General features: G+C 37.7%; 1 protein-coding gene and 1 non-coding gene across 2 annotated transcripts in view; one reads left to right on the forward strand and one right to left on the reverse strand.

Annotated features, from left to right (window-relative positions):
• The window catches only part of Dhc93AB (Dynein heavy chain at 93AB), a 1274973-nt gene that overhangs the window by 972577 nt on the left and 282891 nt on the right, over positions 1–19505 (forward strand). The window contains exon 45 of the mRNA XM_090403805.1: positions 8287–8430. Within this exon, the coding sequence (XP_090259931.1) occupies positions 8287–8430 (144 nt within the window). The remainder of the gene's footprint in view (positions 1–8286; positions 8431–19505) is intronic.
• LOC150110648 (U6atac minor spliceosomal RNA) lies at positions 11573–11691 on the reverse strand. The gene has a single exon (XR_016549062.1). It is a non-coding gene; the product is annotated as a U6atac minor spliceosomal RNA (small nuclear RNA).

Here is a 19505-nt window from a genome sequence, read left to right on the forward strand (position 1 = left end):
AATATACAAGCCGGAATACTCACCGGGATCTATTTCTACCTACCTAGGTTTTTCGCACAAGAAAGGCATATACTAGGGGATGGGAGGTTTGTAAATAAATGGTGCAAACCTCCTATCCTCTGTGTCCTGAGACAGGGCTTAATCATACCATGTCTCTTCCTTTAAAAAAGTAACATCTGTTTTTCTTTTGCTCTCTTCACAGGAGAGGGGGCAGATCTGAGAACACGGGTTGCGAAGGCTTACAGCGAGGCGGTGCTGCTCCTTGGGATCGGCATCTCTCGGGCCAGATTCTTCCCCCAAATCTTGCTTTTCCTGTGGTGTAAGGTTGGCCAGTTCTTTACTGCGTCTTTAAAAAAAAAAAAAAAAAAAAAAAAAATGCTCATAACTTTTAGGCTCTAATTCACGCAGAAATGCTTTCATTCCTGCAGTAATTTTACCTTTTGACTCCCGTCGTTAAGTGTTCTTTTTTTTCTTTTTTTCAGGAAAAAAAAAAACGGCTTAAGTTTTGTACTAAAACAGGTGTTAGGAGATGACTTCCATAGACACTTGGTTAGTTAAATTGTTAATTTAAAAGTATTTTACAAGCGCATATAAGAAAAGTTTATTTCAAAGTTTTTTTTTAAAGAACAGGTGCAAGGAGAAGATGTTCACAGACCTTTTAGCCACAACCTCTGGGTTATACAGCTAAACAGGTTGACTGAGGCCTCTTTACTATCTCCTACTATCATACTCTACCTTTTGCTCTCTTCCCCTCTTACTACCAGCTGACTCTCAGCAATCTTTATACTCCAAAGGCCGATGATGAAAGACATGAACTCCCATTCTACCTGCTCACTGATGAGACCTCAAAAAAGGTTGAAACCGGTCCGGGTAGTGACCTCCCCTCATAATGTAATGACAATATTACATCTCCTAGGAGCTGTGTTTTTACATTATGAGAAAATATCAAGGATAGTGAGGGAGCTTGCTCCACCTTTGCTTCGAGTTGCCTTGGTGTGGAAAAAAGGAAGGAACCAGTGGGCCTTCCAGGAAAAAAGAGAAACGACAAGCGTTCCCCATCTGCAGAAATCTCCTACCAACAGGCGGAAGACTGACAGACAGGCACCAGGCAAGATCAAAATTACCAGCGAAAAAAAACAAGGAAAATAACAAGATAGGAGTCTTACCAAGTTGACTTGCAGGTATCATGCAGCAGGGCTCACACAGGATCTTCAGGCTCTCAATATCGGGAAAAAACAGCAGCTGGACTTGGAACTGGATTCGCCGCTAGTTCTTTGGCATGAAACTCTTAGATCGTAGTTTTCAATCTTAAAGTTTGGCATATTGGCTGGAAAATAATAAGGGATTTTTATCCCCTTAATTTAATTAACTTTGCCAGAAAATATTTTAATATCATTCAAGTCTTAAACTTTGATATCATCCAGGTCAACCTACTCACTGATGAGACCTCAAAAAAGGTTGAAACCGGCCTGGGTAGTGACCTCCCCTCATAATGTAATGACGGTATTACATCTCCTAGGAGCTGTGTTTTTACATTATGAGAAAATATCAAGGATATGAGGGAGCTTGCTCCACCTTTGCTTTGAGTTGCCTTGTTGTGGTACTACCAAGTGGTCACTTATGCTTGGAATCGCCGATAGTTCTTCAGCATGAAACTCTTAGATCGTAGTTTTCTATCTTAAAGTTTCACATACTGGCTGGAAAATAATAAAGGATATTTATCCCCTTAATTTAGGTCCTGTTATTATTTATGCATTAAAGATCATTGTTTTGATCTGATGCTTTAGACCCAGCAATGAAATATACAGAGCATTTCTATCAGTCAACTTGGTTTTGTCAGGTGATATCACAAGTTTTGAGTGATAAATAAATAAATATATTCAAATTAAGTGGATATTGAATCCAACATTTTCTATATTCGGCTATGAAATAATGTTGGATTCGATATCCACTTAATTTGAATAATTGTGCATTGCCAAAGTGAAGCCTTTTAGCTCTCTTTTTCAGTAAATAAATATATATGTATATGTAATATTCATCCAAGCTTGATTTGCTTCCTCAGTCTTAAGTAAAAGGCTGGTTATATTCCACTAATTCGAGCCCTACCCAAGGGCCTATGAGTTGTGGAAATACTTTCTGAATATAAATGCTATGCTGAACAAAGCGGCCTTTTGCAGCTGCCCAATTTTTAATCCATCTAACTCGAGTGCTTCTAGATGTTTTTTCAATGTTCTAGTAGATGGCGCCTAAATCACCTAATATTATGGGAACAACTTTCGTTTTCTTTTGCCAGATTCATTCAACTTCGACTTGCAACACACGGTGCTTTGTCATTTTTTCAGTTTCTTTGTCGTCAATCCGACTATCTCCTGGTACTGATATTTCGATAAACTGAACATCCTTGTGTTCAGTTTATTGAAATATATATATATATTTTGCTTTGAGGATTCAGAAAAATAAAATGCATGTGCCTGTTCTCTCTCTCTCTCTCTCTCTCTTTCTTTCTCTAACATACATAGCATCTTATGATTCTTCCATGTATTTCTAACTCTTAATAAATTATGTAATAAATCATCTTGGAAAAAAAGGAGGGAGGCACAAAGATGAAATACATGCTGCAAAGACGTATTGAAAAGAAGCAGTTTTCACAGTCTACAAAAGAACAAGAAATGTTAGAAATTTATAGTGGGCATTTGCATGTAAGAGGAAACTTTGGTAGAATAATGATTATGTGTTTTAAGTAGTATCCATACTACTTAAATCTTGTACCTCCTTTCTTTTCCAGCATAGCTTGCTTGATTTCACTGTTCATCCATTTTCACTCCTATTCTATTTATTCGGTTAACCCTTGGTATGCAGTTATACATTATTATTATTATTATTATTATGGGTATCTCCATGGAGTCAGTAGACTCATCACGGGAGACCCAAACTAGCAAAACAATATCTGTCATATCTCTTCTTGAATTCATTTACAGACGAAGAGCTCACAACTAAGTCAGGCAATGAATTCCACTCATTCACCACCCTCCAGGCAAAAAACCTTGTTCTGACACCTTTGTTAACCACACTCTTCTTTAATTTCCAGAGATGACCTCTTGTTCTTCCATCACTATCACACAGCTGAAACATTTCCCCTGCATCAATCCTATAAAAACCTTTTAGTAATTTGAATGTTTCTATCATATCCCCTCTTCTTCGCCTATCAGCCAATTTCTGCAATCCACAAGCTCTCAATCTATCAATGTAGGGAGCATTTTTTATATCACTCACCAACTTGGTCACTCTTCTCTGAACCCTCTCCACAGCCTCCTCATCTCCAAGGAATCCAGGTGACCAGACCTGAGCACAGTAATCCAAATGTGGAAGTATCAATGCTTTATAAAGGGGAATAATAACCTCTTTATCTCTGGATGTCAGTGTGTTCCTCAACAACCAAGTAATCCTATGTGCAATCTTGGACACCTTAGCAATGTGTCCTCTGAACTTCATCTCCCTATCTACCAATACCCCTAAGTCCCTAGCCTCATCAATCTCTTGGAGTACCTTTCCATCGATGTAGTACACAGCTGGTAATCTTTTAATCCCAAAATGCATGATTTTACACTTTTCCACATTGAACTGACATCCATTTTCTTTTGCCCATTTTACCAGCTTATTTAAATCCTCCTGCAAACTTTCAACATCAGCTTGATTTTTTATTGCACTACACAACTTTGCATCATCAGCAAACAACTGAATATCTCCCTTTAAGCCGTTTCCTATATCATTTATATACAAATTAAACAACATTGGCCCAAGCACAGAGCCCTGAGGCACACCACTGGTCACCTGCCTCATTCTGGACTCGGCTCCTCCATACACCACCTTATGGTATCTCTCCCTGAGCCATTCTCCTATCCATATCACCAATTTAATATCCATTCCCATCTGCTCCAATTTGCTTAACAGTGTTCTATGGGGTATCCTGTCAAAAGCCTTAGCAAAATCCAGAAGTACCACTGTGTAGCCAGTTCCTTTGTCCAACTCAGATGTTATTCTATTATGAATAGTTAATAGATTGCTAAGGCAGGATCTACCTTTAACAAAACCATGTTGGCCTCTATAGAGTATCATATCCTGATCCACCCATTCTTGAATTTTGTCTTTAACCAACTTTTCCAATACTTTTACCACTACTCCTGAGATGGTGATTGGTCTGTAATTTAATACCGCAGTTTTAGAGCCACCCTTATGCAAAGGAACCACTTTGCCTAACTTCCACTCCCTAGGGACCATACCAGAATTCAAACTTAAATTAAATATCCAAGTAAGAGGGGTTGACAATTCATTTGCACATTCACGCAACACCCGAGCTGATATTCCATCTAAGCCTACAGCAGTGTTTGCATTTAAGTTTTGCAATATATTTAATACCTCTGATTCTTTAGCTTCAATTCTCACATTAGGTATTGCTACAGGTATAGAGATATCCTCACTTGGGTGATAAACTTTTGAAAAGTGATCACTCAGTAACTCGACTATTACATCTGATTTTGTCACCTCAATACCATCAGCACCCACTAAGGTTATCCTTCCGAAGTCATTCTTCCTCTTACTTGCCACATAGCGGAAGAACTCTTTGGGATTACCCTTGATCTCTTTGGCTAAGGCCTTCTCATAATCTGATTTAGCTTTTCTTATTATGCTGGTAACCTTCCTAGCTTGAGCCTTGTACTGCTCATGGGTGTCCTGATTGCCTTTCTCCTTGTAAATTCTCCATAACATTTTCTTTTTTTGCAGTTCAAGCTTGATACTACTGCTCATCCATTTAATGCCTGCCTTGTTTGACCTCCTGACCATGGGAACACAATCTGATATTGCTTTCCTCAGATACCCACTGATTTTATCCCAAGCACTGCTAACATCTTTCCCTTGCAATATGTTCTGCCATGGGATGGCTGCAAGCTCACTCCGAAGCTTGTTATAATTGCCTAACCTGTAGTTCCATACATACCCCTTCTTAATAAAAAAATCCACAGATTTTGCAACCTCCCAAGTCAGTACCACATGATCGCTTTCACCATCTGGAGGTAACGAGGACACCTTACTTATGCATATAACCTCTGAACCAATAACCAGGTCCAACATTCTCACACCACGTGTCCTTTCAGTTATGTGCTGTTTCAAGTAATTATCTCGTAGAAGATGTATGAACTCCATTTCCTTTTTGCTACGTGATATTTCCTCCTTCCAATTGATATCACCATAATTAAAATCCCCCATAATAATCACTAAGCCTTCACTCATTGCACTAATTTGCTGATGCATGAATTCAATATCTCCCCCCGTACTCCCTGGCCTATAGCAGCATCCAACTGTATATTTGGTTGCGTTGGTCACTATTTCGCACCAGACTGCCTACTAACTGATGCTAACTGACTACAGAGCTTCCTATAATCACCTGCTTTATACTTCCACATATATCCATTTTTGGCAGTAACCTTTTCTTGTTTTGTCATTTCCCAAACAAGCACCTCATGATCATTCTCACTAACAGGAAGCAGTGTAAAGACCTCATTAACAACTACATCCTGTGACATTATCACCAAATTCTAAAACATTAAAGCCTCTAGTTGCTTCAGTCACATGCTGCTTAAGATATTTATCTCTCAGAAATTCGACAATCTCACTCTTCTTGTTACTGTATGCTCTATCTTCCATCCATTCTGTATTCCTATAATTAAAGTCTCCCATCAGGATCACCTTCTTTTTACATGCCTAACTAATTTGCCTAAACATTTCACAATCAGTATTCTCTGCATTCCTTGGCCTATAACAGCATCATATCAGATACACTAATCTGTTTATTTCAACTTCACCCACAACTCTCACAATGGGATAGACATAAACCATTGAATCTGATTAAGTTAAGACAGTGAAGTAAAGTTTCACGCATTTCTTTATAAAGTCATTCTATGAGGCTTTATATAATTTTATTTTTTATAAACTTATTTTATATAAGCTTGTCCTTAGAAGAAGTGAGAAAGGTGGAGATTTTTCTGATGGGACGAAAGGCAACAAAAATATTCAGTGGTTTTAAATCTTTCTCTATGCATTCACTAATGCCTTGTACATAAAGGATAGGAATGTGAGTTGTTTCTTCTGTATTTAAAGAGATAGCGATATCATAAATTTTGAAAGCTCGTTTGGTGAAAGAATTCTTAAAACCATTAGATAAAAAGGTGGAATTAATATGTTGTAATTCTTTCTGTAACAGTTCATCTGAAGAACATAAAGAGCATAGTATATGAGATTTCACCACTGCATGATCAGTGTTCAGATAATTAGTCACCTCTGATGGTTACTCATTTAGTACCCACCAGGTTGGTTTGTGATGCATTTCATCATTAGCAGCAGCCAATCCACTAGGTCTGTAGCAACACCCTACTATCTATTTGATCTTGTTATATGTCATCTCACATGGGATAGCTTCAAATTAAGATGCACATGGAAAAATGTTACTATTACTGCAGCCATAACCTTTACTCAACTCAAATTATCTGATATCATTAGCAGCACTACCCCTCTTCTTTTATTGTCTTTCCTTTCTACAAATAATTTTAATAAAACTGATGATCTATTTCACTTTTTCTCTAGGAGGATTTTTGAATAGACTGTGGAAGAATGAGAGGGAAGACAGAGTGGAGCTACTAGCGATTCAGTTTTGGGGAGTGTAAGAAATTGAAATTTGGAAAGCATTGATGAGATGTATTATGCACAGTTTATTTACTGTATGCATTGCATACAATGTATATGCTTCACTCACTGTATACAACATTCAGCATTGCTGACAATTGAAAAGAGATTGAAGAGGTCATGGACTTTAGTGTATGCTGGTTAGATAAGATCTAGAAATTTAGAAAAAAAAAAACATTGCAAAAATTGTAGCACAACAAATTATGGTAATAAAGTGTAGGACAGATTTGCAAAAATTAGTAGGTTGCATTCTACTCTGCAAAACCCTGATCAGAGTTGTCATTTGGACTACTGTTCAGATTAGATCATCTGGTTCTGTTTTCAAGGTGATGAAGAGAAAGATTCAGAGATCAGTGATTAAGATAATTTCAGACTTCTGAAATGTTGGGAGATTGATAAAATACATCTGAAGAGAGGTGATGTGATTGAGCCATACAGTGGCGCACTCAGAATTTAATCTTGGGGGAGCGAGCACTTAAGATTTAATCTTAGGGTGGGCCGAGTTGAGTAGATGATTTGAAAATCGACACTACACATTGCATATGACCAATGACTGAGCATCTGCAGTGATTACCAATGCACGATACCAGTGATCTCCTCTGGCCTGGTTCGGGCAAACGAAGTAGCGCTCGGTCTGCTCAAGCATTACTTCCTTCGCCTTGCGTTCACAGTGGCTGTGATTCATAAGCTATAGGGTATTCCCACCTTATGTGACCACTAATTCATTAGTATAAAAATAGAAGACACAACACAACATAAATAAAAAAAATAAATTTTAATTAGGAAAAGATTTTTGGAAAATTTTCTAGTGTTTTTTCCTTTTTTCTTTTTTTTGGGGGGGCCAGGGCCCCATGCCCCAAAAAAGAGAGGATATGATAGAAACATTTAAGTTGCTCAAAGGATTTTATAGAACAAATGCAGGGAAAATGTTTCAGCACTTCACTAGAGGAACCAGAACAAGGAGTCATCCCTGGAAGTTGAATAAAAGTGTGGTCAGTAGGGGGGTGAGGACTAGATTTTTTGCTTGGAGAGTTGTAAATGAGTGGAATGGGTTGCTTGAGTCAGTTGTGAGTGCTTTTTCTGTTAATGGGTTCAAGGAGAGGTAAGATAGATTGTGTGGATAAATTGGGTCTCAATCGATGAGTCTTCAGACTCCATGGAGGTGTCCGTATAATAATGTTTAATATTATTTTTAAACATTATTATTATAATGTTTAATATTTTTTCTTCTATGTGATCTGGAGATTTTTATCACAGTTATTGGTATCAGAAAAACTGATTTTTTTTTTTTTTTTGAAAATTGTTACTAATGCACTGCTATCCCAAAAATTTCATCTTGTTTAGTAGCACACAATACAGACTAACAAAAATTTCACCAGATACCACATTTTTATTCTCATTTTTATTTATTTACTTTATTTCATATGTGGAATTGAGAAAGCTGGATCAGTATTGTGTATACTGACCATAACACCAAATCAGCCTATGATCACAAAACAAAGCCCAAGAAAAATTATGTAAGCAACTTTTATGTTTTTGTATTTGTAGGTTAATTTGGCTGAACTAAAAGCTTTTGGTTCCCCTCCTCCCTTGATACGGAATGTAACATCAGCTTTATTGGTCCTTTTAGCACCAGAGGGTAAAATACCTAAAGATTTTAATTGGAGATCAGCCAAAGCAATGATTGGCAAGGTATGAATTCACTTTTCAATTACAACAAAATTTATTTATAAAAGTTTGATTATTTTTATGGCTATTTAGCCTATTTTTGTTTAGAAGTACCCCTTTTTTATAATGTTATTGGCTTTTCACTCAATTTTTAGGGCATTACTGATGTTTTAAAGACAGATATATGAAAAATATATAGGAAGAATAATTCGGACATACCTTTGTAGGATGTTGCTGGTTATCTTCTTATTGAGCAGCATCTAGTATATGGTGATATATTTATCTGCTGTTGAAGTATTACTGAAAGGAAGAGGGAAGGGGGTTGGAAATGTGGGAGAATTATCGGTGAGGCAAGAGGTATGTGAATTTTAAAAAAACGGGTTTTATAAAGGTGAGCAGAGAATTCTTTGGGAGGGAGTTGAAAGATAGAAATTTTTAGGGAAGGAGAAGGATATGATGGGATAAGATCAGGGTGGAAGTAATGGGGTGTGAGCCATTTCGACAGTGCATTGTCTTTGGAGCTCGTGGAGGAAGTCCAAATAAATGTATTTTGCCATATGCCAGAGGAGTAACATGAGAATTTTTCCAGAAATAATACCTATAATATTTATAATAGACTTGTAAAAATATTTTTTTAATAAATAATATATATATATATATAGATAGATAGATAGATAGATATTATGAAATGACAGTACAGAAAGTGAATGAACTTTGGTTAAAAAGTAAGAATGGTGACAGAGTGTGCCAAAAAGGTTACTAAGGCAGGTGTAAGAAGTGGAAGTCAGGTCAAGAGCAATATACAGGATCGAACAGAATGTTAATGGAAGACAGGATTGAGAGAGAAAAAGTGACAGGATGGAAAGAGAGACAGAAAGAGAATAAAAGTGATGGCAGAATTGAGAGAGAGTGAAAGTGACATGATTGAGAGAGAGAGAGAGAGAAAGTGTGTGTAAAAGTGATGCAATTGAGAGAGAGAGTAAAAGTGACAATATTGAGAGAGGTAAGGTAAAAGAGACAGGATTGAGTGAGAGAGTTTAAAAGTGACACAAGTAAGATGGAGAGATAGAGAGAGAGTGTAAAAGTGACACAATTGAGAGAGAGTAAATGTGACAAGATTGAGAGAGAGAAAAAGCAAGAATAAATGTGACAGGATTGAGAGAGAGAAGCAGAGTCCACAGGCTATTAGAATGCACAAAGGCAAAGCAAAAGAGTTGATCGTTTTGGCAGGAACAAATGATTTGAAAAGAGACAATGTTAAGGAGAAGAACCTGAGACAATTGCTGAAAGAAAAAGAGAAGAGTGAAAGTTTGTTCTATCCCCAACAAAGGGGTAGAACAACCTGATGAGCAGAGATAAGCAGGCTATTCTATCCCTTTGTAAGACCTTATCTTCACTACTGTGTACGGATCTGGTTACCTGGGTTTCTTGGAGGAGAAGAGGAAGAGATGGAGAGATCCAGAGGTGAGTGACCAAAATGGTGGCAGGTCTATGGAATGTCCCTATGAAGACAGATTGAAGATTTGTGGGTAACAGAAATTGGTTCACAAGTGGAAAAGGAGTGACAATTGAGATGTATAAATTAATGAAGAGTTTTTACAGGACTAATACATAAAAAAATTTTCAGAACTGGTGGTAGAAGAACTAAAGACCATCCTTGGAAATTGAGCAAGAGTGTGAGGACTACATTTTTGCTTGGAGAGGTGATGAATGAGTGGAATATGTTGCAGAGTCTGTTGTGAGTGTAATGACTGTGAATGAATTCAAAGCAAAGCATGACAGATAATTCACAAATGTTGAATAATTCTTGGTATAATGTTTAACGCATCCCTCAATGAGTCTAGGGACTCCACAGAGTTACCCATATAATAATAATAATATAATAATCTCAGTCTCCGAAACACTACTTCTCTCCTACTGAAGCTTCTGACACTTTAAAAATCCCAAATCCAACCAGCCTTAGAATATTCTACTTACATTTGGGATATGGGACCCAAAAACTCTTGAATTCTTATATATACATAAGAGGGCAATCCACCTATCAGATAGCCCCTTTTCACACACACACACACACACACATGCACCCTCAGTCACTTTCTCATAAGTTCTCTGTTTCTGTGTTATGTCTTTTTTATAGGTACTTCTGCTTCCATAGGTTCTTCTGCTTTCTTATCATGTAAGAACATAAATAATCACTGGTCAACATCCATACACAGTTCAACTCTGAATATATCAAATTAATTATTCATATTCTTCCTTCATTCCATCTACCTTGTTCTTTGGGACCTTCCCCCCCCCATACTGTTTATCCTCATGAATACAACCTTAGGGTATCCCTGTCTCTTAGGATATACATCCTAAGATGTATATCCTAACCTTCAGGACATCTTTAGTTATACAACTGCATTCTTTACAACCAAACTAAGCTCCTCAATTTTCCAACTTGAGACTATCCACATTTGTTGCTTTAAATTCCTGTATTTCAATAATTCCCAGTTCAATTTACAGTCCAAATGAGTACACTGTAGCCACAAAATTCCAAACGTAGGACTTTAGGATCAACATGAGATTGTTACGAATATACTTAGGAATTCAACCATTGAAATTCTCAGCTATTTCTCACATTCATTCATCTTCCATTTCAATGACATTAAGGGACTGTAATTTTTACTTGTATAATTAGTATTTTATTTTTTACATAACAAGCCTAAGTTACATCTAGTCAGCATAACAAGCCAAAGAGATTGCATTCTTCTTTTGATTAGTATGGTTTTCATTCTTATGTTCAACACTCCTAGCAGATTGCAAGTATGTCCTAAAATTAATGAACACGAATCTTACAATTTCATGATCATATATGTTATATGCTTAGCCCTTTGTAATATACTTTAAATATATATTCGCTAGTAGCAGTAGATTTATTATTATTTGACACCTCCAGGGAGTCCAAAGACTCATCGAGGAAGGGCACCTGCTCTAAAACCTTGTCTTCACCACTCAATCCACCAACTGACTGCAACTACACCAATGCCATCTACCACTGACCACCACAACTACTACTATTTCCACAGACAATTACAAACATCAATGCCCACAGTGCGATTCACACCCACAGCCCTTTAGCTGGAGAGCAGATACGCTAACCACTCGGCCAACCAGACTGGCTAAAAATTGGTTAAGTGCCGCAAAGTAAACGGCAGTGCCTTAACCTTATATGTATTAGGCCCAGAGGCCGGTCCGTCCTTATCAAGAGGAGTGTTAACCTTCTCTCCTTTCATACAACACATTTCAGATGTACAAAAAAACGTGTTTTTAATTAGTGTATAGAATGGCTTTTTATTGCAAATTGTGCTGCATTTTTTCAGTTTGGATACAAGTGTCCTTCAGTGTTATTGTTTATATTGTGTTTTGCTACTTGTTTGTTCATTCTGCTTCTGAAAATGGCGTCCATAAAGAAACGTATGTTGGCCGCTTGACCTATGTTTATGAAAGTCTGTGCAAGTTTATGAAAGGCTGAGCGAGACTATGAAAGTCTTGCTCTGCCTTGATTTTTTCGCAGTAGATACGTTGTTAAATTACTATATGTATGCACCAAAATATGTGAAAGATTTGTGGACTGTTTGGGTAGATGAGAAGAAGGAAAGCATTAATTTATGTGAAAAGTGTCTTGACAGAGAGCAATTAGAAATGGAAACAAGTGTTAGAACCATAGTAGAAGAGCTTAGGCAGGAGTTAGTGAAAATGAAAAGCAAAATGAAACATCTGGAGGAAAATATTAAACATACATCTAAAGAAGAGATTGGCTGATCACAATGAGAAGGTGGAAGTTAGTATTATGAAGAAAGAGTCAGAGGATAGTCATATATCAATATATTTGGATTCAATCTCTAGAGGTGTGATGACTAATAAAGTGCACAAAGCATACTTTCATGGTGGAACAGTGAAGCAAATAACTGATGCATTACAGAAAAGGAAAGACCGGAGGCAAAACTGGTAGCCGTGGGCACAAATGACTTAGTTGGGGGAAAAAAAGAACATTGATAGAAACTAGAGTAAGTTGTTGCAGCAGGTAAAGAAGAACAGTGTTAATAAATTAAAGAATTAATTCAGTATGTTAGTCAAGTAAATAATTGTTTAATATCCGAAATGTTTCACTGATTAATATCTGACAGAATTTTCAGGGATACATTGGTAAGCAATGGAAAGTAACAAAAACTAGGAAACTAACCAATAATTCTAAAAATTATATAAAGTTATCACTGTGTGTGATACAATACACATGTTGCAAGTACAACATTTTATTTGTTGAGATATTTATTGTAATATTCATGAAAGTTTATTTCTTTTTGGTTAAATGATCTGATTAGGTTAAGGGGGTAATAAAAACAGTAATACATCTCCTAGGAGTTGCATTTTACATTACGAGAAAATATTAAGGATAGTGACGGAGCTTGCTCCACCTTTGACACGAGTTGCCTAGTGTTGTACTACTCAAGTGATGACTTACGCTTGGACTCACCAATAGTTCTTCGGCTTGAAACTCTTAGATTTCGATCTCCGAGTATCGTACCCGGCTGTGAAATAAACTAATACGGGATTTATTATCTTAACTTAACTAAATTTATGTCGCCGGAAAAATAGCCTTTTGGCTCTTTATCATAGTGATCTGATTAGAGTTTTCCATATATCTGGTAGGATTAGGCCTTGATTCTTATTTAAGTTACCTGTTGAACAGGCAACTGTAGCAGCTTCTTTGAATCAAGAATCAAGGCCTAATACTATCAGATATATGGAAAACTTTAATCAGATCATTTAACCAAAAAGAAATGAACTTACATGAAAATTACAATAAATATCTCAACAAATAAAACGTTGTACTTGCGACACTCGGATTGTATAATGCACAGTGATAACTTTATATAATTTTTAGAATTGTCACTTAGTTTCCTAATTTTTGTTACTTTCCATTGCTTACCAGTGTATCCCTGAAAATACTGACAGATATTAGTCAATGAAACATTTCGGATATTTAGCAATGATTTACTTGACATACCAAATTAAGTCTTTAATTACTAACATACCGAATTAAGTCTTTAATTTATTAATACAAGTGGTCAAGAAAAACGGTCATAATAAGAAGAACAGTGTTGTTGGGAAAGTTGTAGGCATGTTGCCCAGATATGACAACAGTGAATTGAGAAAGAGAGCAGAGATAATGAATAGTAAGATGGCTGAGTTGTGTGAGGCAAGAGGGGGGGGGGAAAATAGTTTAAAGTTGATGAATTTCATTTGAATGGGTTTGAAATTGGGTATTTTGAAAGGCTGTTGTTTTCTGAGAAGGCACAGAGTCAAGAAGTTAATGCAGTAAATTATTATTATTATTATTATTATTATTATTATTATTATTCAGGCCTCCATGGAGTCCAAAGACTCATCGTGGGAGGTCCTTCCTAAGAACATAAAGTCTGTCAAGACTCATCAAGGGAAGGTCTCCCCCTAAGAAACACAAAGTCTATCATACCACTCCTTAAACTCATTGACCGTTCTCGCTTTCACCACTCCATCAGGCAATGCAATCCACGGTTCAACCACCCTCCACGCAAAGAAACCACTATTCACCCTCTTGCTCACAGTTTCCTTTCATAACTTCCAGGGATGGCCTCTTGTGATCACTCCTTCCTGCTGTTCAACCAAGCGAAAGAACTCCCCAGTGTCAACCCTGTAACCACCTCTCAACAGTTTAAAAGTCTCAATCATATCACCTCTCCTTCTTCTATCCATCAAACTCTGCAGTCAAACATTCCCTCAGCCGATCCTCATAACTATCCTTGTACAGTCCTGAAACCATCTTTGTATCCTTTCCACAGTTAATTTATTCCCTTCAAATCCTGGGGACCAAATCTGAGAACAATAGTCCAAATGTGGTCTGATCAGAGACTTATACAACGGAATGATAACCCTCTTATCTCTGCAGGTCAGTGTCCTTCTCATAATTGCAGCAATCCTCTGTGTTACCTTCACCACCTTTGCAATATGTCCCCTAAACTTCAGGTTTCTATCAATCATCAACCCCAGATCTCTAGTCTCCCCTACTTCCTCCGGTATAACTCCTCCTATAGAGTATGCAGCATCCCCTCGATGTTTCCCAAACCTCAAGACCTTACATTTTGCTGCATTAAACTGAAATCCCCATTCATTTGCCCATCTATCTAGCTTATTCAAATCCTCTTGCAGGGCTACCACATCTGCACTATTACTAATAATCCTTCCCAGCTTCGCATCATCCACAAACAACCAAATATCCCCTTGCAATCCACTGGCAATGTCATTGATATAAAGGTTAAACAATACAGGTCCTAGTACTGAGCCTGTGGGACCCCACTTGAAACCCTCTGCCTCCTTGAAACTGCACCACCATACACAACTCTCTGATACCTATCAGACAGCCAGTTCTGAATCCAGTTGACCAATCTGACATTCAGACCCATGTGCTGCAACTTAAATATCAGCTTATCATGTGGCACCCTGTCAAATGCCTTTGCTAAGTCTAAGAAAATTGCAGTATATGCCTTTACCTCATCTAATGTTCTTGTAATTTTATTATAAAAGTTAAGCATATTGCTAAAACTAGAGCACCCCCTTCACAAATCCATGTTGACTCTCACTGATAACATTACCCTCATCTGCCCAGTGCTGTATACGGTCCCTCACTAATTTCTCCAAGATCTTAACAACTACTGATGACATACTAACTGGCCTATAATTAGACACTTACAGTCTGTTACCACCCTTATGCAGTGGCACCATCTTACCTTCCTTTCATTCCCTGGGCACCTTTGCCGAAGCTAGACTTTCATTGAAAAGCCAGGTTAAAGGGACTGTCAGTTCCCTAGCACATTCTCCCAAAACTTGTGGTGAAATACCATCCAGTCCAAAAGCTTTACTGACATCCAGAGTACTCAGTATCTGAAACACACTCTCCTCCTGTACCTCTAAACCTCGAACCTGCCCTATCCCTCTAGCATTAAAACTGACTCCTCTAGGATGAAATACTCCAATAAAGTGTTCATTGAACAATTTCACTATGTGCTCTGCATCAGTCACTCTATTCCCATTTTTATCCCACAATATCATTCTTCCACAGTCATTTCTCCTTCTGGCCACATAGCTAAAAAATTCCCTAGGATTTTCTTTGGATCTTAGGGCCAATCTCCTCTCATATTCCAGTTTCGCTTTCCCTACACACTAGTTACTCTTCTAGCATGTGTCTTATATTCTTGATGCATCTTCTCTTCACCTGTCTCCTTATATCTCTTCCATAGCCTCTTTTTCGCATGCAATTCCTATTTAATGTTGTTTGTCATCCACTTTACTCCAAATTGTGTCCTCTTCTTCACTCGTGGTATACAACTTACCATTGCTGCTAACAAATATTCTTTCACAATTTCCCACACACTAATGATATCCTGGCCTTCCAATTCCTCCCTCCATGAAACTTCCCGAAGTTGACGTCTAAGACTATTATAATCACTTGCATTATAATTCCACATAAGTTCCTGTCTCTTTGATACTCCTGCATGTCTATTCATTTTCCAAGTCAAAACCATATGGTCACTCTCTCCAACTGGTGGGAAAGATGTCATCTCAGTTATTATCAACTCTTCTGATGCTATAACCAAATCTAAAACTCTCGAACCTCTTGTTCCCTCTGTTACATGTTGCTTAAAACATCTGTCCCTCAAGAATTCTAGAAATTCCATTCCACTATTGCTACATGCATCTTCCTCTCTCTCCAATTTATACTACTGTAGTTAAAATCTCCCATAACAATCATTCTTCTTGCACTTGCCAAACTTAGCTGTCTAAACATCTCCTGGTCCCCATCCTCTGTGCTCCTGGGTCTGTAGCAACACCCCACTAAATATCCTGTCTTGCCTACCTCTACGTCACACCATACACTCTGAAAATCATTTTGAAATGATCAGAGTATACTTCTGAAGCAGGATTGTACACCAGGAAGAATGGCTATGACAATGAAGATGTGGTTGCAGCAGAATACGATGATGTAAATAAGGGTAAAGATGAGATGAGAATATAGAGTCAGGATCAGGGAAACAGGAGTGGTCAGAATGAAGAGAGAGGTTTGGTATAGTGGCTAGAATAGAAAATGTTGGTGCTGATAGAATGGCCTCAAATACATTGGGATATGTTTGTACACCAATCTAAGGAGCATTCAAAATGAGAGACCTGAGTTTGTTGTATTGATTGAGTCAGTATGCCCAAAGATAATTGAAATAAGTGGCAATTGGTTGTCTGAAGAGGATGTGATGTCAGGAATAGAAATAAAATTATTATTATTATTCAGGCCTCCATGGAGTCAAAAGCCTCATTGTTGATGTCCTTCCTAAGAAACACAAAGTCTATCAAGACTCATCGAGGGGAGGTCCCCCCGCTAAGAAATACAAAGTCTATCATACCACTCCTTAAACTCATTGACAGTTCTCGTTCTCACCACTCCATCAGGCAATGCATTCCATGGTTCAACCACCCTCCATGCAAAGAAACCATTCCTCACCCTCTTGCTCACAGTTTCCTTTCGTAACTTCCAGGGATGGCCTCTTGTCACCACTCCTTCCTGCTGTTCAGCCAAGCGAAAGAACTTCCCTGTAACCACCTCTTAACAGTTTAAAAGTCTCAATCATATCACCTCTCCTTCTTCTATCCACCAAACTCTGGAATTATTGCATTCCCTTAGCCAGTCCTCATAAGTAACATAGTACAGTCCTGAAACCATCTTTGTCATCCGTCTTTGTATCCTTTCCACAGTTAATTTATTCCCTTCAAATCCTGGGGACCAAATCTGAGAACAATAGTCTAAGTGTGGTCTGATCAGAGACTTATACAACAGAATAATAACCCTTTGCAGGTCAGTGTCCTTCTCATAATTGAAGCAATCCTCTGTGTTACTTTCCCCACCTTTGCAATATGTCCCCTAAATTTCAGGTTTCTATCAATCATCAACCCCCAGGTCTCTTGTCTCCCCTACTTCCTCCAGTATAACTCCTCCCATAGAGTATGCAGTATCCCATTGATGTTTCCCAAACCTCAAGACCTTACATTTTGCTGCATTAAACTGAAATCCCCATTCATTTGCCCATCGATGTAGCTTATTCAAATCCTCTTGCAGGGCTACCACATCTGTACTATTACTAATAATCCTTCCCAGCTTCTCATCATCTGCAAACAACTGAATATCCCCTTGCAATCCACTGACAATGTCATTGATATAATGTGTTCAACAATATAGATCCTGTGGGACCCCACTTGTAACCTTCTGCCTCCTTGAAACTGCCCCACCATACACAACTCTCTGATACCTATCGGACAGCCAATTCCGAATCCAGTTGACCAATCTGACATCCAGACCCAAAAAGGATATATAATTTTCTGGAAGGATAGAAATGTGAAAAGAGGAGGGGGAAGAGGGGGGGGGGGGTGCTGTTAATGATTGAAGAGGAACTGTCTCTGCAAAATGTGGAAGTTGACAGTGCATGCACAGATTTTGAATCTGTATGGTGTGAAATTGAAATAAACAGGTTAATATATCTGATAGAATACTGTTATAAGCCAGGGAATGCAGAGAATACTGATTGTGAAAAATTTAGGCAAATTAGTTGGAGGTGTAAAAAGAGGGAGGATGATCTGATCAAAGACTAATTACAGGAATAGAGAATGGAAGGAGGAGATATTGTATGGGAACAAGCAGAGTGAGTTTGTGGAATTTCTGAGAGATAAATATCTTAAGCAGCATGCGATTGAAGCAACTAAAGGGTTTAATGTTTTGGATTTGGTGATAACTTCATAAGATGTAATTGTTAATGAGATTTCTTTCTTTTAAGGTTACACAGTGATCAGCATTCATATTTACGAAATTAGGGACACAAAACACACGTGTTGAAATCATTATTTTACTTATTATTAATAAAATAACAATTGACATTTCGACCCCTGTACTGCGGTCATCATCAGTAAAATACATGTGTATATGAAAACAAGCTACATGCTCTTGCACTCTACAAAGTAAATTGAATCTATGCTGTTAACTGATCTTTTACTTAGCCTGATCTTCTAGTGGTTAAAAAAAAAAAAAAAACTACACTGTGTTCTAAACTGTGTTTTAAAGAATGTGCACCACAGTTAGCTCTGTAGTGCACATTCTTTAAGACACAGGTTCACAATAAATAATCCTCGACCTGGTTATTTAATGAATGGTGGTGTTCATTGTCATGTTCTGATGATGTCATTCAAACATATAATTAGGCACAAATATACCAGATGATTATAAAATAACTTCAAGTGTTCAGAGCCCTTTAGCGAGTAATGTATTGGACGAAACACACCAATATTCGGTAGGCGTACACAGTGGAACATGGGGATTCGATTTAACGAAAAAAAGTAGTACCAAAAGTCACCAACAGGGAAAATTTTGGCTCCGTATACATTAATTTGCAGTATCGCGTTTCTTGTGAGCGATCTTGCAATAAAAGGAAAGCCTGTGAGATTTCTTATCATTTGTAGACGAACTGCTTTTCGATGCCTCTTACCTTACGTGAGCTTGCTTTGTTAGTCAAATTCTATTATCAGCGGAACAATAATGCCAGTGCTTGTCTTCGTGATTTTCGGCGTATGAAAAATTTACGAAAAGGACCGATTAGTGTAACAAACTTACGAAAACTGATCAGGCGATTTGAAACTACTGGAACTCTAGCAGTGCAGGTAGGCAGGGGACACAAACCAATCAATCACCAACAAGTTGAACAAGTTGCAACTGCTATTGTGGAACAAGAGATGATGAATGTGTGGGGTACCAGCAGTGCATGAGCAATATCCTGGCAAACAGATATCACATACACAACGGTGTGGAAAATCCTACATCAGATGTTGAAGTTTTACCCCTATAAAATCAGTCATGTTCAAGAATTGCGCCCTGTTGATGCAACCACACAAATTGACTTATTTTTGAGATTCTTAGTGCGCATGGAAGTGGATGATGCATGGCTGTGACAGATTTTATGGAGTGATGACGAAGCGCACTTTTA

The sequence above is a fragment of the Typopeltis vanoorti genome, chromosome 1 (assembly GCF_054136105.1).
Source record: "Typopeltis vanoorti isolate ZY-2024b chromosome 1, IOZ_Tvanoo_1.0, whole genome shotgun sequence".
Taxonomy (NCBI): Eukaryota; Metazoa; Arthropoda; class Arachnida; order Uropygi; family Thelyphonidae; genus Typopeltis; species Typopeltis vanoorti.